The sequence below is a fragment of the Magnolia sinica genome, chromosome 3, assembly GCF_029962835.1.
Source record: "Magnolia sinica isolate HGM2019 chromosome 3, MsV1, whole genome shotgun sequence".
Lineage (NCBI taxonomy): Eukaryota > Viridiplantae > Streptophyta > Magnoliopsida > Magnoliales > Magnoliaceae > Magnolia > Magnolia sinica.
The window spans coordinates 90,811,306-90,837,032 of NC_080575.1; the positions used below are offsets into that span (position 1 = coordinate 90,811,306).

A 25,727-nucleotide genomic window follows, 5' to 3' on the forward strand; every position below is an offset into this window, starting at 1 on the left:
GCATGGAGGGCTCACTGTTTTTTTTTTTTTTTTTGTTAATGTGAAATCCAGGTCATTCAAGCTCTTATAGCCTAGTCTGGAAGAAGGGTTAGACAAAAATTCAGGCTTTTGTTTCAAAATTCAGGTTGCCCCATGTAAATCAAGGGTGTGTCCAAGTGTTGTCATATGCGATTGCACAAGTGATTATACCTTCGCACATGTCATTTTAGACCAACAAACTGCATATGCAGTAAATGTTACGGAATTAATCAACAGCATTGCTAAAGTTCATGGAGGTTTATCTGTATTTGGCAGAGTAAGCGGACATACTCGTAAAGGAAATGATGTTTTTATGGAAATGAAAAAATTAGAGTAATGAACAAAATATTGCATAATCAAAAGTAAGTAGCTCTAGTCTATGGTCAGATGAATGAACCACCAAGAGCCCGCTAGAGAGTTGGTTTGACTGCACTAACCATGGCAGAATATTTCCGGATGTTAATGAACAAGATGTACTTCTATTTATAGACAATATCTTCCATTTCATCCAAGTGGGATTAGAAGTTTGTTATTGTATCGTTGGTGCTTATGTGGTTGCATAGAAAGTATGCAGACCGTTGGGACTTTTGTACCCCCTATTTTCGCAACTCCGTTACTCTCTCAGTTGGGACTTTTGTACCCCCTATTTTCACAACTCTGTTACTCTCTCTCACTCTAATGCTCTCATCTCTCAATTTCTAGTGTTAGCTGTTTGTTACTCTCTCACTATTATTCTTGTTCTCTTAAAATGACATCAACAAAATTTATGCATTGTTTTTTTTTTTTTTTTCTTTCACATTTTTTAGTATATGCATTCATTCAAATTGTTAGTTGATTAGTTATAGTCTAATAGTCTAATAAAATTATAAAAGACAACTACCTATACTCATGGTATTCTTATATAGTTTTTCATATAATTTCTTTTCATTTTCCTTGATTTTTTCATTTTATTTTTATTTTTATTATTATTTTATTTTTACTTTTTTCGAATCAGGAGGTTGTACCATCGCTAGTGCGATTATGCTATCACATAAATGCACAGCTCCCTTGGTCGCATGGGATCGTTTATGCCATTTGACAACATTGGGTGTCCCCTCTCAGATTGGTCCCCATCTTGTAGCCCACTTGATTGTTGTATAGGCTGATGTTTGGCACCCGGTGGTTATATGAGGTGACACATCTGACGGAGAGGTTGGATGGCCTTCATAGACCGTGTCGGCCCCACATCTTCCTGATGAAGCCTCAAGCTAAGGGCGGCACCAGTACCACTCAAGCACGCCCCTAAACTAAAACAGAATGTAAAAACTAAAAACATAAATTTTAAAAACAAACAAATACAAGTGACATCTTTTATTCCATAGAACATGTCAACAACAATTATTTCTACATAATCCATGTACTTTTTTTCCCTCCACAACGCAGCAAGAATACAAAAAATATGTTCCATTAGAAAAGCAAGAAGGAAAAAAGCCTTGCAGAATAATAAAAAAATCTCAATACTGCAAAAAGATCAAACCCATGACCTCATGGTTGCAACAAAGAGCACCATCCAATGGAGCTACAGGCTCGACGGCCAACAACAACAGACCATGTGAATAGTACCTACTAAGGCCTAAACCTATACCACTCAAATGATTCGAAGTCAATGCAGGACCCAAGCGTCCAAAACCACCCACATTTCCAGAGACTTAGGAGCCATGCACATGACATACCTGTCTTGTAACCATCGTGTGTGACATGGCTAAGACTGCAAGAAGCTAGCGTATTTCGTGCCGAGGAAAAGCCTCTGAATACAAAGCAGCGCATTCTTTGTTACCTCTGCATTCTCATGGTTCATGAGTTTCATGACCCTCTCTTTCCCCTTCAGATCAGTCACAATGCCCGCCCAGCTGGATGGTATTGAATGAACTGCGATAGGTCATAACAGGCAACGGCCAACGTCCTTCAATCACCAGATGTATCGAGGATCATGATGAGAACACATATAATCTGTAAGAGACAATGTTATTCCGTGTTTCAGTTTTCTGATCATCAACTCGAGAATTGCAAAATAAAGATGATGATGATAGTTACTAAACCAAGACACGGACGCTACAGCTTTTCAAAACGATTAATGAACAGTAGTCTGAATGGGCATGGGATGAGAAATCTTCAAGGTGTTTGTCATTTCATATGCAAGCCCGAGAAATTTGAGATGAAATCTGGACGAAAATATTCAGAAATTGAAAAAACCTTTTCAAATAAAAATCAACACGACAGTCTTCCCAAGAAATGTTACATGAGCCATCAAGAGATTTTGAAACCAAGAATATTGATATTTCGATACACAAATATTTCTGACAATTGTTGCTAAAACTGTAGTCAATAGAAGCAGCAGCAAGCAGGAGTGGAAACAACAAGTAGCAACTATGCTCTTTATAGCTGAAATCATCCATGAATCATGGTATTGCAAAGAACAAAACTTAAGTAGAACTTATGCAACTACAGCTGAAACCTTCATGCTATGCCACTGGTGAATGAAGATTCAAGCTGCACTGTATAGTATAAAAACAAGCAACAAAAGGAACATGGGCCAAAAAGCTGCAAGAAAAACTCAAAACGGAAACTGTGCTTAGAATCTTCGTGGAAAAACAACCCAGACCACAATGAGAATATAAAGAAAAAGTCTATGATGGACGCCCATGGTCTAAATTCCACTACGATACCAAGAAAGAAATTCACTTACAACACAGTAACTGCTCAGAAGAAATAATGCATTCTAAAGGTTTACGTTACTCTTAACCCCAGAGGAAAAAGCCAAACATTTGACTGACAGCTTGAAATCTGTGAAATTGCTATCTTGGATTAATACGAGAATTAGACAATTGGCAGTGCATTTATTATCCAGCATAGAAGAACAAAATATGGCATAAACATGGGAACAAGCATACCTGGAAATCATTCTCTTCGAAGTTTGTAATATTATCACGCCAAAATACAGGGTCCTTGTGCATAGGCGACCAATCAAGATGGCCTAAAAGGACTTCCTGCTTGTACTTGTCAAAAGAACTCAGTCTCTTGATGTTATCCTTAAGTCCCACTTCCAATTGATTCAATGTATCCAAAAGATCCTACAGAGAATTCCAAAACAAAATAAAATAGAGAAAACACTTGTGAGAGAAGGATAGTAGTCTAGGCAGAGGCATTAGAAGCAGGAATGCCCTTCTTCTTCAGTTAAATGGTGAATAAATATGTATCCTGGAATGACTTCAATGCTCTTTCTTCTCCTCCTTTGCAGAAAACAACTCAAAACACACACACACACACACACACACACACACACACACACACACACACACGCACGCACGCATGCACGCACAAAGAAAGAAAGAGAGGCAAAAAGAAAAAGAAAGAAAGAAAAAACCAACGAAAAACCAATCACATGCTCTCCTCAACAATAAACAAAACACCACACTCAAAATTTCTGACAGTGACTATACTCATAAAAGCCTGACCAAAAACTGGTCAGGTGCAAACACAAAGCATGCTTACACCAAGGTATCAAAACTCAAACTCACCTGCAGGCTGAGTCCGAATCGACTTGAAACACACTCAGTGTTTGTTCGAGTTTATCAAATGAAGAAATCTCATGTACTTCTTTCAAGTTTTTGTAGTAATAATCAGTTTTCTTCTTTGACTAATTTGAATTCTTCCATTGATTTTCACGGATTTTCCAAGAAATAGAATTATCAACTAAGTCAACAAGCGTCATGATCAAATTCAATCAAATCAAGGAGCATTTTAGGTATTTGGTCAAGTTTTTCTTTTTATGTTGATAAGGAAATGTGCACTATCATCCATAAAAAAAAAAAAAACATTGAGGTCAAAAGGGGAATAAAATTATTTTTTCATGAGAATAAAATTCCGCATCCCTCAGTATTTTTTCTTGATTGACATTAAATATTAAAAAAATAGTTCAATAATTTTCATTAAAGCCAGCTTATTTATTTATTGATGACGAGGTACCTTTTTCTTTTTCTTTTTTTTCCTTTACTTTTTTTTAAAAGGTTAAGGTAACATTCTTTGGTTAATATAGAAAAATGTTGAAACTTCAGAGCTTTTCTAACCTCATCACTCCATGCCTGCGCTTTCAAACTCTGAACAATTTGTGGTAAACCAAGATCCACCATCTGAGCCCCAAACGTCCCCTTTGTGAGCAAGTTTTTAAGAGTTAAGGCAATGACCCTCACAACCTAAGGAAAGTCAATAGAGCCAACGTATTGGAATTAGAGGCTGAATGAAAGTAAGATACGAAAAATGTGAACACGGTAAGGTGTGAAATGAAACATTACCTTCTCCTTGGTGGAACCCTTGACAACCTCTACTAGACGTGGCAAGGTTCTTGTAGTGCCCAGGTATTCCACTGCTGGCTCATAGTAAGACAAGAGCCAAACACAGAGGCATGTTTCGTAAAGTAGCTGTAACAGAGAAAATCAGTTAGCCATTTCAAGATTTATGGTAGCCATTTCAATATTTATGGACATGCTCAAGAGATGAACAAAATAATTCAGTATCATCTGATATAGAAACGCAGGGAGCTTTCATTTTATTTGCGTTTTTATCTTGGTTGGAAACTGCAATGAGATTACTTGAACCAATCACTATGCAGGCCACTGCAGCAGAAATATCCCCACAATGGAAATTGCACATAAAAAAAGAAGATATGTAGAAATAAAATAAGGAGAGAGAGGAAAGAAGGGGTGAGAGAGAGAGAGAGAGGGAAGGGAACAACCCTCAACCTAAGCTAAAAGATGAAGACAATGACAACAACCCCTTAATCTCGTCAACCCAAAAGAAACACTCCAAATGCAAGCCTTAGAATCCGAGACCCACATAAGCACACTTGTTGAGTCCCTTCACTAACAAACCTTTCCAAGGATCACATCCAACTCAACATGATTTAGTGCAAAGGTATTCCACCGCTGGCCAAGGTATGCCGAAAGATTTACATAACGGTAACAGTGACAGTGATAACCGCTATGCGTTATGGAACTGAAATGGCCTTTAGAGAAAAAATGGCCCACGACCCCATAACAGTCAGTAATGGGGCCGAAACAGATTTTTTCAGAAAAACAAAAGGCGTAACAGCAATTATGGCCCATATCGTAAGGGTAACTGCAGTGGCTGTTACAGCCACCATTACCGTTATCGAATACCTTGCAGCTAGCTCATAGTAAGATGAGCCAAACAGAGAGGCTCGGTTTATAAAGGAGCTATAACAGAGAAAATCAGTTATCAGTTTCAGGATTTATGGACATGCTCAAGAGTATCGCCTGATACATAAAATAGTTGAAGGCATTTCACACAGGCAGCTCTCATTGATTCAAGGACATGCTAAATATTTGAAGGCATTTCATTGATGATGTGGTGGTGGTGGTGGTGATGACTAAGGTGTAGAAGATGCAGTGCCAAACAAGCTCAGTGGAACACCCATGTTGCCTGGCTGAAATTGACATAATACACACATGAGAATTAAAAGATTGGACAGAAGGAAAATGAGGCTCACACAAGTGTAGAAAATATTGGGCAAGATCCTTAAGTGGGGGGAAAAGAAGAAGAAGATGATGCTCACTGATTCAAGGAGCAATTATTGGTCAAATGCGTCTTAATGTTCCTCAAAATAAACACTACAGGAATAGGATAATACTTTTTCAATGATGCCATCAGAGGTAACAATATTAGCATGCAAAGAAGAAGAAGAAGAAGAAGAAGAAGAGTGAGCATCCATCAGTTCGACCATCACCACCACCACCATCAGGTAGGTAAGCTGGGAATGAACCACATCATCATGGCTGCTACCTTGAGCACCACCAATTGAGCTGTCACGCCTTGGGACATCAAGAGAAAGTCATCCTGCATAGTACTTGAGAGAAATTGGCATGGAAAAAGTCCTGGTGGTGCTAGAGTAAGGGAGAAAACCCTCCCTTTAGCTCTGAAACACCTTGAAGGTAGAAATTTTCATAACCAAGTCAAAATCAACAGGTAAGAACTATTCGTTCAAGATCAAGAATGGGGCAATGACAATCCAGAGAGTACATCTATGTCCAATACGGGGATGTCAGCTCTTATTGAAAATAATTTTGTCTCACTGCGAGACATGAGCATTGCAACTGTAGTAGGAATAATAATAGAGGTGAGGCTTTCATTATAATCAATCGCCAGGAGATTCCTCAAAGTGTTTCAGGGTTGAAGATAAACACGGCCAAATCTGAAATGCTGGGTATTGGTCTGCCAAATGAAGAGTTATCAAGCTATGCGAGAGTTTTTGGGTGCAGGCATGCAGCACTGGATCTTTCCCATCATCCTACCTGGGGCTCCCGCTGTGTCTGAGGAAACCACCCAAGAATTTATGGAACTAAGTTATAGAAAGGTTCCAATGGAAATTATCAAGATAGAAAGGGAAGTTATTGACTCTAGCTGGGGGTATTACACTCATAAAAGTGGCACTCACAAATTTACCCCTATACTTTGCCCCTTTATAGATGTCCGAAGTCGGTGATAGATAACCTCGAAAATTTGAGGGATTTCCTGTGGCAAGGTGCAGAGGATAAACATAAATTTCATCTTTTGAAATGGGAAGAGGTTTGTTCTTCCCTAGTTGAGGGGGGAGTGGGTTTGAGAGATCTCGCATCAGTGAATGAGGCTTTACTCAGTAAATGGCAATGGAAATTCAGCGTTGAAGAAGATAAGCTTTGGAGCGAAGTTATTGCTCAGAAGTATGGCTTGGAAGAGAGGGGATGGGAGATCAAGAAATCATCTCTCTATTGCAATTCAGCCATTTGGAAGGCGATTTCCTTAGTGGTCCCATCGATTATGAATGCTTCATCACTCATTCTTGGTAACGGCACGTGAATTTGTTTTGGGAGGATACTTGGTGCGGAAGAAGACCCCTAGTGGAGGATTTCCTGTCCTTGCCATTGCTTTCTCCGGAGAAGAACATCTCAGTTCAAAGGTGCTCATCCAAAGGCGGAAGGTACGCGTGGTGCCCTCCACGTAGAAGGGCTCTCTAAGATTCTAAAGCTGTGGAGTTTGCAAATTTATTGGAGCGTCTCCACCTCTATATCCATTCCCTGGAGTCGAGCGATTCTATGGTCTGGTCGGCATCTTCTTCAGATGTATTCTCGGTTAAATCCTTTTACGACAAGATCCATCCTTTGAGGAACCTCCGTAGCATAATCTTTCCATTTGAAATCTGGTCCTATGGGAGCCCCCCTAAGGTATCATCCTTCATGTGGCTGCCGGGCAGGAAACAGATTCTTACGATCGACAATCTACAGAAGAGGTGAATGGTTCACCCAAATATATGCCTTCTCTGTATGAGAGACGCAGAATCTGTTGATCATCTATTAATCCACTGTCCTTTCGCCAATCAGCTTTGGAGCCGCATTCTGCAATTTTTTGAAGTACAGTAGGTCATGCCATGTTCAGTTCCGCACGTTATTCAGGCGTGGCATGGCATCCAGATGTTGAAACAAAGGCCTACTCCGTGGAGGTTGAGCCTAGTCGCATGCTTTTGGAAAATATGGGGCGAACGTAATGCGCACTGCTTTGACAACAAGTTCAAATCATGGGATCAAGTTCTTTGGAAGCCAAAGAGAGACGCTTCGGAATGGGCTTCAAATATTCATCATTTTGATATCAGTGTAGTGCGTTCTTTTTTGTATTCTTTCAGCTTGACAATTTGTCAGGCTGTTTTCTAATAAAATCAATCATAGTTCTTCAAAAAAAGAAAAGAAAAAAAAAAGAAAAGAAGGAGATTCCTCAAATTGACTTGTTTTGTTGACTTGGCTCTATTTACTCAAAAGGATAGAGAGATCAACAATGATGTTTCCAGTAGTATTAGAGCCTGGAGGGATAACGTATGTGCCTTTGGAGTGACTGCTGCGTGCCAATGATACTAGGGGAAATTTATACACATTTATTTAATTGTCTATGCCAAAGGGGCAAAGTGTTGCACAGGGAGAAGGCAACATGAGTTGAGGATAGGTGTGAGATGAATATATGAGAAGACTAGCAAGGATAAAGTTAAGAATGAGATCATACAAAGCAGCCTAGGATCAGTCTTAATGGGAGAACAAATGATGGAGAACAAATTGGGATGGTTTGCTCATGTGCAATGAAGACCAGAGATGATACTAGTCATGAGGGGGACTTTAACGACGCTTGAAGGGCCTGGAAAGAGGATAAGATGAAGACCTGCAAGGAATTCCACTAAGGGGGTGAGAAGGGATATGAAGGCTAGTTCACGTACAAAGGAAAGGGCCTTATGAATGACTGGTGAAATAAGATTTGCAAAGCCAACCCAAACAGTTGGGACAAGGCTATAGTGATGATGGTGACTACATTATACGCATGATGAAGAGACCTATATACATCTCCTGCCATGTTGAGTTCTTTGACACACGATCATTATAACCAGGCACATTTTAAAACATAAGCTTCTGCACTCCTGCACCCAAATCTTTTGCCACCTGGCTTCACCTTTCTTGCAACTATTGTTGAGTTCGAAGATAATTCGAGTAAAATGAGCTGCCCATAGTCAATTCAGGCTATCAGTTCTTATCATTGAAAGTTTCCAGATGGAAAGTTACTGGAACACTAGGGCATCAGATCTACGTAGTAGAAAAATGCACTTTATCCATTTCTATTGATGTACTGCAAAGGATGTTTCTTTCACCTAATTGAAGAACAGAGAACTATATACAAAACCGAGAAAAGCATTGTAGTGTGAAAGTAATCAATTGAACAAACACATTTAGTTCATAACTTATACTTCAGGCATTCCTCTAGATTTAGACCTAGCATGCATTTTTTGTTGGTAACCAAATGAAAATGCAGTCATTGTTGCAAGCCCATGCATAATTGACTAGACAGCAAATCACCAGGAAAATAACATTATATTACCTGGATAGATTGCTGAGTAGATGCTGGAGAGATCAAAGGAACAAGCAACTTCACACCATCTGCTTGAACAAATGATGATCTGACCAAGGGTTCCCTCAGCAATGTCGACAGGCAACTGATTGCTGTTGGGACACCACTAGTGGGATGGGAAGGCGCCTTCAACTGTGCATAGATGTCATGTCAAATTGAAATATAAGAATCTAAATCACACTCTACTGATTATCTGAAAAGAAAATAACAGTCATGATCACTTGGATCACTAATTGTGCCACGTGCTAGCTAAAAGTATGAGCACACTGGGCATTCTGTGTATATTTCCAAATTCCAACAACTCACGAAACAGGAAACTGGAGCATAGCAGCGTGAAGTGCATCAAGTGGCATGAGAATAAAATGAACACTGTTAAACAGAATGACTCAATTGAGACATGCACGAGAACAATATCAAAGGCAGCTTCCCAATTCTTCACAGGTAAAACCTGTTTTCCAAGTAAATGGAGCTGTTAGCACCAGCAAAAATCCTAGCACCCACTAGCTTATTGTAATCCTTCAAACAGTTGCAGCCGATAGGGCTGCTATACACTAAAAACTTCTTTTGCTGATATTAGAGATCTTTAGCAGATTAAAAATGTGGGTATCAAGTTGGTCAGAATGTCAGAGAGGTTGTCCAACGAACTTCAATTGAACTGGAAGGCTGCAAACTTCATGGTGGCATGTGTTTCTGTTTTCTTTTTCTTTCTTTCTTTCTTTCTTTCTTTCTTTTTTTTTTTTTGGGGGGGGGCAGGGCCTGCGAACTTCTGAAGTTTTTGCCACATCTCAAAACTCCATACAATGGGTAACCTGCTGGTAACAACTGCCCAGCAGGTTACCCATTGTATTACTACTCTAGCCCAAGCACACGTAAATATGGAGTTTTGAGATGTGGCAAAAACTTCAGAAAATTTAGTATTTATCAGCACATTTAGTTGCCCTCAGTAAAATTTATAATAATAATAATTTTTTTTAAAAAAAAAAGCAGAAACAATTACTAGAGAAGTTTCGTGGAAATCCACCATTGACTAATCAGATGGATCAACCCTATATAGGAACTCTCAAACAAATGTGTATGCGATGCAATGTTCCAAATATTGGTGTTTTTGGTATCATTGGTGTTTTTGGTATCGTCAAGTTAGGGATACCGAAACTACTGGTATTTTAAATTTTCCAAATATTGCCAATATTTTTTATAATATCAATGATATTATTGACTCAGCAATATTTTGAGAAGATACACTCATAAAAGTACCCTGGCATTGGCAAATACCAATGATAATATCCCCGATACTGACAATAATTCCTCAATACCAGGTAAACATTTATAAATAGGTGAAAATCAATAGAAAATTGGGAAAAACAAAATCCCAAAAACTCATAAAATATCAAGTTTTTGTGTGTGTGTGTGTGTGTGTGTTTTAGAATTTAGTTCCTTGTGATTTCGTTCACTTCTCTTCATTTGTATTGAATCATAGGTATGGATATGGGGCAGAATCTCAACTCAAAGTGGGAGACGGTCAGAACTCAAAGGTGACAAAAGATCCATATAAACTTCCCCCCAAAAAAAAAAATCAAATGTTAGCATGGATTGCAATAGAAATCCATGTCTAAGCATGATTCTCATGTGTTGACATGGATTTGTTGCGAAAAATCAACACTTAATGTGGAAAATAGGGAAATCTTAGTTTCCCCACTTTCACCCTCTTAAATTGAGAATGGGTGAGTGCAAATTTGATATGTTCATCAGTGAGGGTCAATCTACCAATTGGCCATAATTTTTCCTTCTTTCGCAAAAAAATCATTTTTATTTAAAGATACAAAACAATCTGTTTAATGGAAATATGTGTTTTACACTGTTAATTAATATGGAGATTTTAGGGTCTGTTTAGCATTGCTTCTAGCAACTGTAGGAGAATTGCCTTCTTGAAAAGTGCATGTTTGGTAAACATGCATAAGAAAATTAATTTCCCCATGAAGGTTTCGAAGGTGAACATTGAATCCCCACTATTTCCCGTGGTTTGGCCCACTAAAGTCTTAGATCTACCTCATCTTTGGATTCATATCCTAACATGATATGGAGAATTGGATGTCTCACAGTCATCACAGTTGGCCCCTCGACACTGCAGGAGGGGGTTATAGGAAAGTCACATCCGCCTGGCTTATCCGGAGATGAGATTTACCAAAATCACGTGCGTGTAATACAACTTACGTACACACCACATGTTTCCAATCATGGCAATTCGGTCCGAGTTCCAACCCATCCATTAGAAAGGGACCACTATATTGATGCCCTAGCCCAAGAATTAGGTTGATCCATTGGTCAGGTGGGCCACAATTTGCAAAAGAAATGTGCAGCTCTAAAACAGTCCGTTGAAGTTTTCTTACCCATCCACATGTTTCCAATATTGAGGCCCACCTTCTCAGTGGACTAGATTAATTTTAGGAAAAAGATGGTCGAACCAACCAATGGATGGATTTGATCTTGGACCTACATGCCATGATGGCACATGTGTGGATGTGTGCGGACTTGTACGTGGTTAACAAACCTTCCAACAAGAGAGATCTTAGATTTTGTGAGTGCTTTTCACAAATTTTTAGAAGTGGAAACAACTGCAGGAAACGGGGGACTAGGGGCTGTGGGAAAAGGCACAAATTTGGAAAATTATTTTTTTCTAAAAGTGGCTAATGAAACACATTTAAAGCCTAAAAAGTTATTTTCAGATTTATAAAAAAATAAAAAATATATATATATAACAGTTTTTTTCAAAGCAAAGCCAAGCATTCCCTTATATATGATGAGTGTTGGTTGATCTATTAATTGGCTACATAATTTTATATATTTATACACACACACGCATGCACAGATGCACGCGCACATGCATATATTTTGTGCGTGCGCGCGCGCGTAGTGTCCTGATTTTTCTGATAACACGTGATTTAGGCCTCTACAAAATAGAACATTATTATGTATGGTTGTTTTTCCAATATTTTGATTCCTAAATATGTGTAAACATGTGTCTTTTAACATCTTCTTAAGTTCCACTGAAAACTTCCACCTTTTTTCCAAGGTTTCTCTCAGACAATGATATTTTTCCGAGTATCGACGATAATGATACATGTTTCCATATCCCTCGCAATGTTGTCGAATAGCATATGCGATCGTGTGCAATTGCATATGCGTGTGTGCATATGCGGTCGCATTTTTTTTTTTATTATCTTTTCGCATTTTTTAAAAAATTAAAAAAAATCAGAAAAATTAGAAAAAATCAAAATAAATTATTATATGTCATTGGCCCTTGAAATACATTTAATTTAAGTAAAATAAAACCAATTACATTTACATTTACAATTTTACATAATGAATTAAATATTAAGTTAAGTCATCATCACTCATCAACATTTCTACTACATTCTACAATATATAGTTAACTTCTTAACAATTAACATTTAACAAATATGAAATATCAATATTCAACATTCAACACTACATAATATACATCAACAATCAACATCAACACACTTAGTAAACATTAAACAAAATTAAGAAGTTATTTATTTATTATTTATGTAATCAATAATCATATACATTGATCTAGTAGCCATTGTGGCATATCACCACCAGGTCCACCACCACCACCACCATCATCATCATTCGAGTCATCTCCTTTTCCACATACACTTCTTTTTCTTCCGTTTCTTCATCATCTGTACGTACTAATACTTCATCAACATCCAATGGTGGATGATTTTCAGCTTGATCATCATTATCACCATCTCCTTCTTCAATCTCCTCAATCTCATCAACGGGTTGACGGCTACTACCCCCCCCCCCCCTCTTCACCTTCGAGTGGTACTACTTTCACCAGGTGTCGATCCGTATGTGGCATCTTCAACTTGTGCCCATGTCAACTCCTCTCCAACAAATACTGGGTCCTCCCTCTCTACAAGTCACTCGTTATCTGCATCCAACTCATCTAAGCAGTTAGGGTCAAAGAAACCGGGCTTTTCTATCCTAGTTTGGAATCGTTCTCGCAATTTTTTATTGTATTGAACGAAAACCAAGTCGTTGAGCTTTTTTTACTCAAGGCGATTCCTTTTCTTGGTATGAATCTGCAAGAAAGAAAGCGCATTTAGCATTAGCTATTTAGGTAATTAATTTAGCTTAGGCCACTAAAAAATTAAAGTTTACAAACAATTACTAAACAGTCTAAACTTACCACCTCGAACGTGCTCCAATTGTGCTCGCAACTACTAGCAGAACACGTGAGTCCAAGAATCTTCATAGCCAGCTTCTTTAGAGCTGGATCCTTCCTATTCGGATCTTCATAGCCAGGGTTGGGTAGGAAGACACCTTCCTGTCTTACCTTGTAGAGGGAAAGTGTTTCCTTGATTTTCGATTAACCTCTGCCCATTCATCTACTGTTTCCGCCTGCTGTGCTTGGTTCAAACCGGAAGATTTCTCTCCGTTAACTTCCTTTCCCTTGCGTCGTCCTTCCTCTAGTCGCTAAGTCGATCGTCTTCGGTCTCTGTCATCGTACAGGCCATTGTCGTCTCGATCGTCGTCGTCGATCATCATCATCTCATATTCAGTAGCCATTTTAATGTCCCTTAGCCTATTTGGGATACGGAAGAGCTCGAAGTCTAAATTTAGACAACTTTCCTCAAGAACGATGCAACCAACATCGACAGCAAAAGAAACTAGTGTAGGATTTGTTAGTGGCAATGACTAGTCTTTGTGTGATAATAAGGAAGTGCTTACAAAAGATTCTTAATGTTCACTAAAATGAGGAATGTTTTGATAGGAACCGACAAGAAAAATAATTTCTTAATAGTTAGTTATTCAGAGGGGGCAACATCATTTTAACTTGCAACTTTGTCTATATATTATCTGGTTTCCAATATAATGATAGTCTTGGCGTGCCTTAAATGGCACTGGTGTTTAGATTATTGGTATTGTTACATGTTTCAATGACGAGGGATCAGTGTTGTCATGTGCAATCGCACATTCACATATGTGATCGCATATGCGCATAATGGTGGTGGGATCGCATATGCGGCAGTGGCATATGCGATCACTGCACATATGCCACATGTGCCAGCATATGCGATCGCATATCAATGTATGCGATCGCATAATGGCCAACGGTCATATTTCTAACCGTTTTTTTACCTTTTGTTTTTTTTTTCTTAAATCCGGATTTTTTTTCTCTACAAAAATGGATTCTAAGCACTCCTACATGCAAAAAAAAAAAAACCTCAAACTCTCTCTCTATTCTCTATTTTGCTCTCTTACATTCTCTCTTACATATTTCTAAGCACTCTACATCCACTCCTCTCCATCCATATTCCATATTTCTTTTCTTTCAACTTTCAAAAATCAAGAATCAAGATTGAGATTGAAGTTTCAATCAAGGAAGGGTACATACATCCACATTCAAGAATCAAGAAGATTCAAGAGTCAAGACTCTTCAAGAGACATTACTAATTTACTACATGATCTACATCTATAAGACTACAACTACAAGTCTACGACCAAGCTCTCCAATCTCCATCCATTGAATTGATTGAACTCTCTTTCTACTTTCTAGTTCAATCAAGGGAACAAACATCACTCTCTCTTTCTATCTTATTTTCACTTATTTTCATATTTCATAATATCCAAGTTCTAAGTTTTCTAAGTTCTACACTTCTACTAACAACTTCAATCATTTATTTTTTTTAAGTTTGGTTGTTAATTGTTACTTTGTTATAAGTTACAACTTACAACTTACAACTTACAAGTACAACAAGAATTCAAGATCAATACTCAAGTCAAGGGGCAAAGGTGAAGAGAAGACAACTTGGACAAGAATTTGGAAGTTAGAACCTCTTTTAGATTTGTAATTTTAATTTTGTTTGTGTAAATCTCTCTCTCTCTCTCTCTCTCTCTCTCTCTCTCTTTACAAGTGTAACTCAACTCTCTCTCTCTTTCTCATTTTCTTTTCCCTCTTTTTCTCCCTTTCTACAAGTGTAACTCAACTCTCTCTCTTTCTCATTTTCTTTTCCCTCTTCTTCTCCCTTTCTACAAGTGTAACTCAACTCTCTCTCTCCCTCTACTAGACTACTACTACTAAAGTGTGTAAGTGTGTGTGTAAGTGTAACTCTCTCTCTCTCTCTCTCTCTCTCTCTCTCTCTCTCTCTCTCCAAGTCTCATCTCTTTAGTCTCTTTACTCTTACTTCTTAGTCTCTTACTTTAGTTTACTTTTTACTTTCTAGTTAGTAGTTACTTTTTAGTACTAGGCTATTAGCAATCAATAACACACACACCACCATCATAATGTCTTCTTCCCAATCTTCCTCTTTGAAACCCTAGTTGAATGACCCGATTTAGAAGTATGGGCACTACCGTAGTGCTACAAAAAAGACTCACATAGTATGTGAGTTATGTGGGTATGTGAGTTCCGGTGGCATTGCAAGGGACAAGCAACACCTTGCACATTTATGGGGGTCAAATGCAAAAGCATGCAACAAAATTACTCCAAAAATCTGAAGGGAAATCGTAGAGTATATGGAAAAATAATCAAGAAAGAAATGAGATAGTGCCCTACGTCAAGAGGAATATCTGGAATAAGATGCATATGAAGATATAAATGTAGTTAATGTAGATGAAGCTAGTCTCACTCCCCCTACTTCGACAAGCAGGTCTAGACCACAAGTTGTATAACCATCGAAAAGAGCCCAAGGGCATGGGCCCATGGATAGATGGTGTAGACCACACCCCGATGACGTGATCGACCAAAGGGGTAGAGGGAAAGGGCCGGCTTAAACAACTTTAGAGAACCGGTATAAACAAAAAGATAGGAAAACCACAATTCAATATATTGCTAAGTGGTTTTACCAAACCGACATTGCTTTCAACGCCGTTAAATCGAGAAGCTTCAAAGTAATGGTTGAGGCTATAGGTCAATTTGGACATGGGCTTAAACTTCCTTCATATCATGAAATGAGGGAGACATGCCTAAAAACTGAAGTTGAATCTACACAATCCTTCATAACTGAATATAAGGAATCGTGGAAAACATATGGTTGTTCACTAATGGCCGATGGATGGACCGATAGATCCGGTCGGTCTCTCATTAACTTTTTGGTAAATTGTCCAGCTGGGACAATGTTCTTGAAGTCAGTGGATGCGTCGGGCCATTCACACAGGAGAATATTTGTTTAACTTACTAGATAGTGTAGTTAAAGAAATAGGTGAGGAATATGTTGTACAAGTAATTACAGATAACGCAGCCTCGTATGTAATGGCCGGTCGTCTTCTTATGGAGAAAAGGCGACATTTATTTTGAACCCCCTGTGTAATCCTTTGTATTGATCTTATGTTAGAAGATATAGGTAGATTATTTATAAATGTGATTGCAATGGCTAGAAGAATCACAGTCTTTATGTACAAACACGCCCTTCTTCTTAGTCGAATGAGAAAACACATTGGGGGTAACTTGCTACGTCCAGCAGTTACCCGTTTCGCTACAACCTTTTTAACACTACAAAGGCTACATACAAAGAAATCGGAACTTAGAAGCTTTGTAGTGTCGGCTGATTTTACAAGTGGGCCTTAGTCAAAGAAGGTTGAAGGGAAATGGGTTCAACAAACAATTCTTTGTCAAAGTTTTTGGACTCAAGTGGTAAAGGCGTTAAAATCATCCGAGCCCTTAGTCACTGCGTTGCGATTGGTGGACGAGGATGAGAAGCCTGCAATGGGCTACATATATGATGCGATGGAGAGGGTAAAAAATAAGATCATAGACCATTTTAACTATTGAGACCGTGATTACAAGCCAATTTTAGATATTATAGATAGAAGATGAGGCAGCCAAACGTCATCCCCATTGTATTCGGCTGCTTACATCCTTAACCCAGCCTGTTTATTCGCTTCTGCTGATCCAGCAGAACCACTAACTATGCATATGGTTGGATTTATTGATGTCTTGGAAAGAATGATTCCAGATAGAGGAGAACAGGACAAGATCTCAACTTTACTGGACTTCTACACAAAAAGTGAAGAGATATTCTCAAGGGATATCGTAATAAGGCATTGGACAATGAAATTACCGAGTAAGTACTTCTATAAATGTTAGTGTAGTGTGTACTCTTACAAATAGTTTTTCTACAAAGTGTCTCTAACGAACCTACTTAAACTGTTTTTCTCAGCTGACTGGTGGGCTGCCTATGGAGTGGACCCGAACAGGAAGGATCCATCTCTAAAGAAGCTGGCTATGAAGATTCTTGGACTCACGTGTTCTACCAGTGGTTGCGAGCACAATTGGAGCACGTTCGAGGCGGTAAGTTTGGACTGTTTAGTAATTGTTTGTCAACTTTAATTTTTTAGTGGCCAAAGCTAAATTAATTACCTAAATAGCTAATGCCAAATACGCTTTCTTTCTTGCAGATTCATACCAAGAAAAGGAATCGCCTTGAGCAAAAAAAGCTCAACGACTTGGTTTTCGTTCCATACAATAAAAAATTGCGAGAATGATTTCAAACTAGGAAAGAAAAACCCAGTTTCTTTAACCTATCTGCTTAGATGAGTTGGATGTAGATAACGAGTGGCTCGTTGAGACGGAGGACCCAGCATTTACTGGAGAAGAGCTGAAATGGCACGAGTTGAAGATGCTGCATACGGATCGACACTTGGTGAAGGTAGTACCACTCGAAGGCAAAGGATGGGGAGGAGCCGGGGGGCGAGTAGTAGCCGTCAACCCGTTGATGAGATTGAGGAGATTAAAGAAGGAGTGATAATGATGATCAAGTTGAAGACCATCTACCATTGGATGTTGATGAAGTATTAGTACGTACAGATGATGAAGCAACGGAAGAAGAAGTGTATGTGGAACAAGGAGATGACTCGAATGATGATGATGATGGTGGTGGTGGTGGTGGTGGTGGACCTGGTGGTGATGTACCACAATGGCTACTAGATCAATGTATATGATTACTGATTACATAAATAATAAATAAATAACTTCTTAATTTTGTTTAATGTTTACTAAGTGTGTTGATGTATATCATGTAGTGTTGAATGTTGAATATTGATATTTCATATTTGTTAGATGTTAATTGTTAAGAAGTAAACTATATATTGTAGAATGTAGTAGAAATGTTGATGAGTGATGATGACTTAACTTAATATTTAATTCATTTTGTAAAATTGTAAATGTAAATGTAATTGGTTTTATTTTACTTAAATTAAATGTATTTCAAGGGCCAATGACATATAATAATTTATTTTGATTTTTCTGATTTTTTTTCTGATTTTTCTGATTTTTTTTAATTTTTTTGAAAAATGCGAAAAAAATAAATAAAAAATATGCGACCGTATATGCGATTGTGCTATCACGTATGCGCACACGCATATGCAATCGCACACGATCGCATATGCTATTCGACAACATTGGTCCAAAGCGGTGTTTATGCTCCATGGCCAATGCTTTGGGGGAATACCTCTGCTGGTGCAGCGAGCACGATTTGGTCCAGATAGGGTTAATATCATAAATGATTCACACCATCCAAAACACAAAAAAAATACCGAAACAAGTCTCCAAACTTCAATGCAGTCGTCAGATCTCAGCCTCCGATCTTTCATATAAAGAAGCCCTAATGGACCGTGAAGTTTCTTCTAACTCGTTACAGAATAAAGATCAGATGCAAAAACCGGACAAGGAAGAGGCTAGGAAGGAAGACTTAATCCCCAACCAGCTAAAGAAATTGTATTCGCTGCGAATCAGTAAAGAGCATATAGAACTATCAAAACAAGAATTACGAGAGTCTGTAGTGATTATAACGAAAGGAGGAGCAACGATCCCTCAAGTCAGGGAATGGATCGATGGCGTTAGTAGAATCCAAGTTTCTCAGTACTCTATCAAACCGATAGGATATAACGAGCTATGGGTTAAGCTCAGCCCCGGTCTGAATCCAGATATCCTTGTCATGGCAGGGGTTTTGCACAAGGATGGGCCAGTTTTTACAGTCCAAAGTTGAGAGGAATTTTCTGTGTTCGGTTTTGAGGAGATCTAGATCCTCATCTGGGGGATCCCTCTCGAATTTTGGTACGATGAGTTCTTCATCGCAACTGCGAAGCTTCTAGGTACGCTGGTTGAACTGGATCCCAAAACCAAGGTCGGAGAGGATATGGCGGTCGCCAGGTTGCGGGTGCGAAGGAAGAAGGGTGATGAGTTACCGACCCACATTCAGGTTCTGATAGACAACAGGGAGATCTGTCTACCTATTCAGAAGGAAGATAAGCTCTCTCCTTCACCTAGATGGGGGGACCTATGGCGTTCAAGAGAATCTCTCTCCGGCGACAACAGTGGCGGTCGGAGCAGAGCGTGAGAGAGCAGCGATTCGGTACTCCCGGAGAGCTCCGGTTTCTGCTGCAGTTAATGACTCTGTCAGAGAAAGACCTCTCCGACAGACGCGTGGCATTGAGAAGTCGACTCCTTGTCTTCCCGAGGACGGCATCGAGATTGGACGATCTCGAGTTTCCCGCCAGAGAGATGCAATTATGCCAAGTGGCAGTACCGTCGCGGCTGCCCTTCATTTCCCTAACCGCTTTGACAGCGTAGTAGAGACACGTGGCGAGGTGAGGTTCGATGGCGGGAGTCGAAATTAGCTTATTTAATGCCAGACCCAATAATCGATCCGATTATGTATCCTTATCAGGCAGGCAGTCATCAAATCACAATAAGTCTCTTTCGGGTCTAAACGGATCCGGGCCCAACCTACGAATATCGGACCCAGGTAACTTAAATCTCAATATAACGCCCGAGCCGCTTACGAGAGCAAAAAGAAGGCTTCTGTATCACCCTTTTGATTCGTCTGAAGCATATGTTATTATATCAGTGTCTGCAGCTAAGGTGGTTTTAGCAGTTGATTGTTCTCAGTTGAGGCAAACCCACTACCCAAATCTATCTCTCCCTAGAAAGTCGTTACAGGGAACCCTAAGCTCTAAGATTGACCAAGGATCCTTTCAATCTGAAAATCCGCCATCTCTAACGCCAATGTATTCCTCGCCCCCTCCATCCATTTGCGACTGGTCAGATCATAGCCTTCTCACGTTGTTCCAGGAACATCCAGACCTAGAAATCTTAGAAGCGGAGCCACTTCAATCTCGTGCGGGAGTTCAACCGGATTCGACAGAAGGTGTTCCCCTTTCGATGGTGGATGACGCGGAAAGATTACATCTGCTGGACAAGATTCTCAATAAGAAGTGGATTAGAGATGCTATGGGGCACGTGGGCAGGCCTCTTGGGCTATCCTTTGGAGACTGTCTAGAGGACTTTATTGCCCTTTTTCAATGTGTTGAGTCCAGCGGAAGGCCCCTTTTAGATCGGAAATCGCCCAGAGGACGCTGATCAACTCCAAGGAGTAGGGAGTTCAGCATGTGGCGGTTGGTCAGCATGGTATGCCAAATCGGTTACGTATCGGCCGATACGTAACGGTAACGGTGCCCGTTTCGGGGCCGAAACGGTCGATACGATTTTTTGTACTCGTATCGGCCGATACGGGCGTAACGGTCAGCGCCGTAACGGTCGAAAAACGGCCTTTTTTTTTTTTTTTTTGCATTTTAAGCTCCATTTTTGATGTTTTTTCGAAACTTCTTGCTTCCAAACTATTTCTCACTCCTTCTACTACTAATTTCGACCAACCTTGGCTGGATATTTGAGGAAAAAACACATTATATTGCGGATTTTGTTGAATCAAAGCTTGGTGGGCCATTTTTCATAAATTTGTCAAAAATAGGTATTTATACTTTTTTTAATATGTTTTGCTGTTTTAATCATCTCATATGATGTGTTAATCATAGTAGAACATGTTAATATGCATTTTACAGATTTGGAGTGCCATTTAATATTTTTTTCTATTTACGCATGAATTTTGTCCCTTTTTTTTAAAATTCAAAAAATCAATTTTTAATGATTGTTTTGCTGTTTTAATCATTCCATATAATGTGTTAATCATAGTAGATCATGTTAATGTGCATTTTACAGATTTGGGGTGCCATTTTATATTTTTTAAATATTTTTTTCTATTTACGCATGAATTTTGCCCCTTTTTTTAAAAATTCAAAAAATCAATTTTTAATGGTTATATTGCTGTTTTAATCATGCCATATGATGTGTTAATCATAGTAGAACATGTTAATATGCATTTTACAGATTTGGGGTGCCATTTTATATTTTTTAAATATTTTTTTCTATTTACGCATGAATTTTGCCCCTTTTTTTAAAAATTCAAAAAATCAATTTTTAATGATTGTTTTGCTGTTTTAATCATGCCATATGATGTGTTAATCATAGTAGAACATATTAATGTGTATTTTACAGATTTGGGGTACCATTTTATATTTTTTAAATATTTTTTTCTATTTACGCATGAATTTTGCCCCTTTTTTTTAAAATTCAAAAAATCAATTTTTAATGATTGTTTTGCTGTTTTAATCATTCCATATGATGTGTTAATCATAGTAGAACATGTTAATGTACATTTTACAGATTTGGAGTGCCATTTTATATTTTTTAAATATTTTTTTCTATTTACGCATGAATTTTGCCCCTTTTTTTAAAAATTCGAAAAATCAATTTTTAATGGTTGTATTGCTGTTTTAATCATGCCATATGATATGTTAATCATAGTAGAATATGTTCATGTGCATTTTATAGATTTGGGGTGCCATTTTATAATTTTTTAATATTTTTTTCTATTTACGCATTAATTATGGCTCTTTTTTTTTAAATTTTAAAAATAATTTTTTAATGATTGTTTTACTGTTTTAATCATCCCATGTGATGTGTTAATCATAGTAGAACATGTTAATGTGTATTTTACAGATTTGGGGTGTCATTTTATAATTTTTTTCTATTTTCGAATTAGTGACTTTATGTTTTTATTTGCTTATATTGGACAGGTTTTGCCTTGGAGCTTCTTAGGGTTTAATTAGAATATAAAATCATCTTTATTAACATAGGTCATACACTCATACTCAAATCTAATTATCTAGTGTCTACCTAAGCCTAAAGAAATGTCTGGGTCTGGCCAACAACAAGTGATGATATTGGATGGCAACATTGTGAGAGGGTTGGTGGTACTAGGCACCAAATGAAGTGCAAGTATTGTGATAGACTAGTGACTGGTGGAATTACCCGTCTCAAACAACATTTGGCACATCGAAAGGGTCAAGTTGCGCCATGTAGTAGAGTACCGAAAGAGATAATGCTTTTAATGCAAGCTAGTCTGGATGAGTCGAAGGGTAAACGTGCTGCTGTACAAAAGAAGAAAGATGATATTTTGGATGCAGCTCGATAGGAAGTGTTTGGTCCTGAATATATGGGCATTCGTGATGAAGATATTATTGATTCTGACGAAGATTCAGATCGAGAACTTACTATAGCTAGGAGAGAGCTTGCGTCTAGCTCGTGAAGAGGAAGAACGTCGCCGCATGTTTGGCACGCATGGGTCAGTGCGTGATACAGGGGGGGGAGTGGGAGTGGGAGTGGGAGTGCAACTGGAAGTGCAACTGCTTCTGCAGGTGGGGGTGGGGGTGGGAGTGGGGGGGGGGGGGGTAGGTTTGGTGGGTTACGACGTATGTTTGGGAGCCGACGACAGACATCTTCACATGATGCCCCTATACGTTTGGATGAAGAAGTAAATGAGCCTAGGAGACCCTCTATTGATCCAATCCTATTTAGGAAAGAATCAACTAAACAAAAGAAGATAAAACAAATGTGGAGTAGAACTTCCGTTGAGAAATTAGGTAGAGCAGCAGCAAAGTTATTTATACATGCCAACATACCTCCTAACGCAGCCAATTCTCCATATTGGCAGGTGGTAATTGATGCAGCAGCAGAAGCAGGTGAAGGAATAAAAGCTCCCACGGCTAAGGAGATTAGGGGGAAATGGACAGATGCAGAGTATGCGGATGTGAAAGCATACGTGGCTACCTTTAAACCTGTATGGCAAGCCAGAGGATGCACAATCATGTGTGATGGTTGGACTGGCCCAACCAGACGCAGCATGATCAACTTCATGGTATACTGCCACTTAGGAACTATATACCACAAGTCAATTGATGCCTCAGAGGCAACAAAAAATTCTACTTATATTAATGGACTAATGGATAAAGTTGTGGATGAGATTGGAGAGGAGAATATAGTGCAGATTGTGACAGATAATGAAGCAACATATAAGCTTGCAGGACATATGTTGATGGATAAGAGAAAACATCTTTTTTGGTCACCATGTGCTGCCCATTGTATTGATCTTATATTGGAAGATATTGGGAAGAAGAAGAATGTTAAGGAAATGGTCGAAAGGGCAAGGGAAGTGACGACGTTTATTTACAACCATAATCAAGTAGTTGCAATAATGAGAAAGTTCACGAAAGGACGAGAGTTGTTGAGGCCTGCGGCGACTAGATTCGCAACAAACTTTATAGCATTAGAGAGTTTATTCCAGCATAGGGAAGAGTTGAGTGAGATGTTCGCTTCCCGAGAATGGCTCAACACAAAACATGGGAAGAAGACATCAGGAATACCGGTCGAAGTTGCGAACACCATACGGGACAACAAATATTGGAAGAAGGTCAAGGCGATCCTAAAGGTGATGGAGCCACTAATGAGGGTACTCCGTCTTGTTGAATCCGATGAAGCACCTACCATGGGCTTCCTATATGATGCCCTTACCATGGGCTTCCTATATGATGCCATGGATAAGGCAAAGCTTGCAATTCAACGTGATTGTAGAAGTTGGCAGACTTATTGGAAGATGATCGACAAGAGATGGACAAAACAACTCCATCACGATCTTCATGCAGCAGGTTACTACCTAAATCCTAGGTATAGATATGCCCAATCATTTGTTGCGGATGATGAAGTTCGTGTCGGGCTAAAAAATGTGATAAAGAGATTAGAGCCTGACTTAGATCTGCAAATAAAGGCATTAAATGAATTAGATAATTTGGAAATCACCTTAGTAGCTTTGGAGATGCTCTTGCACAGCATGCAGTATCTAGATTGCAACCGGCCGAATGGTGGATTAATTTTGGAGAGAGTACGAAGGCTCTCCAAAAAATTGCAGTAAAAGTTTTGAGCCAGACAACATCTTCCTCTAGCTGCGAAAGGAATTGGAGTTGTTTTGCGCTCATTCATTCAAAGAATAAGAATAGATTGCAGACTAGAACATTAGATAGACTTGTCTTCATGCACTACAATATAAAACTAAGAATGCGACGACATCATAGGAGCATTACAGCTGCTGATGACGAAGACTACTGTCCAATAAACTTGGATAATATTTATGATGAGGATGACCCACTTCTACCTTGGTTGGAAACAAGGGAAAAACAAATTGAAGAGGATAGTGAAGAATTGGAAATTGATGACCCAGAAATACGCAGAGCGCAACAAGAGAATCGTGCAGATGTGTTGGACCCAGTAAGAGGGGCAGCGTTTATGCCACGTACAAATACGGCTCAAGATCAACAAAAGAGTACGAGCAGTGGTAGCGTGACCGTGTCGGATGAAGACGATGACCCCCCTGCCCCTGGTGCTGGCACTACTGGTGTTGCTCAGTGCCCTATACAGCCGTCTACAGATCACGATGTCGATGAACAGCGACGAGGTGGTACAAGAGGTCGGACTTATGAGTGTACCGAGTCACGATACAGCCAGCAGGAGGTGGGTACATCTAGTGGTGCACCGGGTCCGAGAGGTTCGGAACATCAGCAGACTCATGGTCTTGGTTATTATGATGGATATTCTTATGGTGAATTGAATTATGATGGTTATACTGAGCCTGTTCCATCACATTCATGTTGGAGTAGCCCTCCTGATCAATATCCATATGATTATAGATATCCAGATCCAAATCCAAGTTACTCATCACCAGAGGCACTCTCAATCTCAAGATTCTCAACGGCTGAGTATGGGCACCGGATGGCTATTCGACGCAACCGGTGGATATCCTTATTCGGTCGAGTCGTTGCCTAGTCGGGATCAGTCATCCTCTAGTTTCGTTGATCTAGTATTTCCTTCTGGCCCTGGATATTATGGATATGTAGCACCTACACCTATTGGACAGCCTCAGCCTGATGGTGACAATGACGATGATGTGGAGGTCGAGCAACCACAAAAAAGCAGAGTTTCATTTTGGTGGTGACTTGTGATTGTGAGTATATATTTGTGTTAAGGTAAGTATTTGCAGCAGGCTCACAACAGATTATTGCAAGAAGCCATGCACACACTTGACACTGCCGAACTTGTATTTAAAATAGCTCCCCCGACAACCAATCAAGTAATCCTTAATCAAGTTGCAGGGAGTATATCAGACACTACTAATTTTTTATTTTTTATTTTTTAATACAGGTCATAGACAGGAATTACACTATCATAGTCACGTGCACGGTGCACCACACTGCACAGGACCACAGGTATGTTCGAGAAATTCCTCAAAAATAATTGCAAACACCTAATGTAAGATATTTTCATTTTACATTCATTATAATATATCTATCATTGATAGTAGATAGAAAATTAAATATATGAATTTTGTAGTCAAATTCAGGTTATCTGGTTCATAAATTCATCAGACAGTCTGATACAACTTCTCACCAAAGAGTGGACCGTTACACCACCATAAACATGTTCCAATTTATAAATGAATGCATATTTGGAATGCTTAGAATATTCTGGATTTAATCCA

General features: G+C 39.0%; 2 protein-coding genes across 2 annotated transcripts in view; one reads left to right on the plus strand and one right to left on the minus strand.

Moving 5' to 3' along the window:
- Positions 1-1,351: 1,351 nt before the first annotated feature.
- LOC131240216 (V-type proton ATPase subunit H) overlaps positions 1,352-25,727 on the minus strand; it is a 48,496-nt gene continuing 24,120 nt past the window's right edge. Inside the window, exons 8-12 of the mRNA XM_058238340.1 lie at positions 8,962-9,123; positions 4,350-4,475; positions 4,125-4,250; positions 2,949-3,128; positions 1,352-2,007 (exon numbers count right to left, since the gene is read on the minus strand). Of these exons, the coding sequence (XP_058094323.1) occupies positions 1,963-2,007; positions 2,949-3,128; positions 4,125-4,250; positions 4,350-4,475; positions 8,962-9,123 (639 nt within the window). The 3' untranslated portion in view covers positions 1,352-1,962. The remainder of the gene's footprint in view (positions 2,008-2,948; positions 3,129-4,124; positions 4,251-4,349; positions 4,476-8,961; positions 9,124-25,727) is intronic.
- On the plus strand, positions 15,532-17,545 carry LOC131240217 (uncharacterized). Its single transcript, XM_058238342.1, has 3 exons — positions 15,532-17,087; positions 17,184-17,314; positions 17,422-17,545. The coding sequence occupies exons 1-3, from the start codon at positions 16,934-16,936 to the stop codon at positions 17,506-17,508; spliced, it is 372 nt and encodes a 123-aa protein (XP_058094325.1). The 5' UTR covers positions 15,532-16,933; the 3' UTR covers positions 17,509-17,545.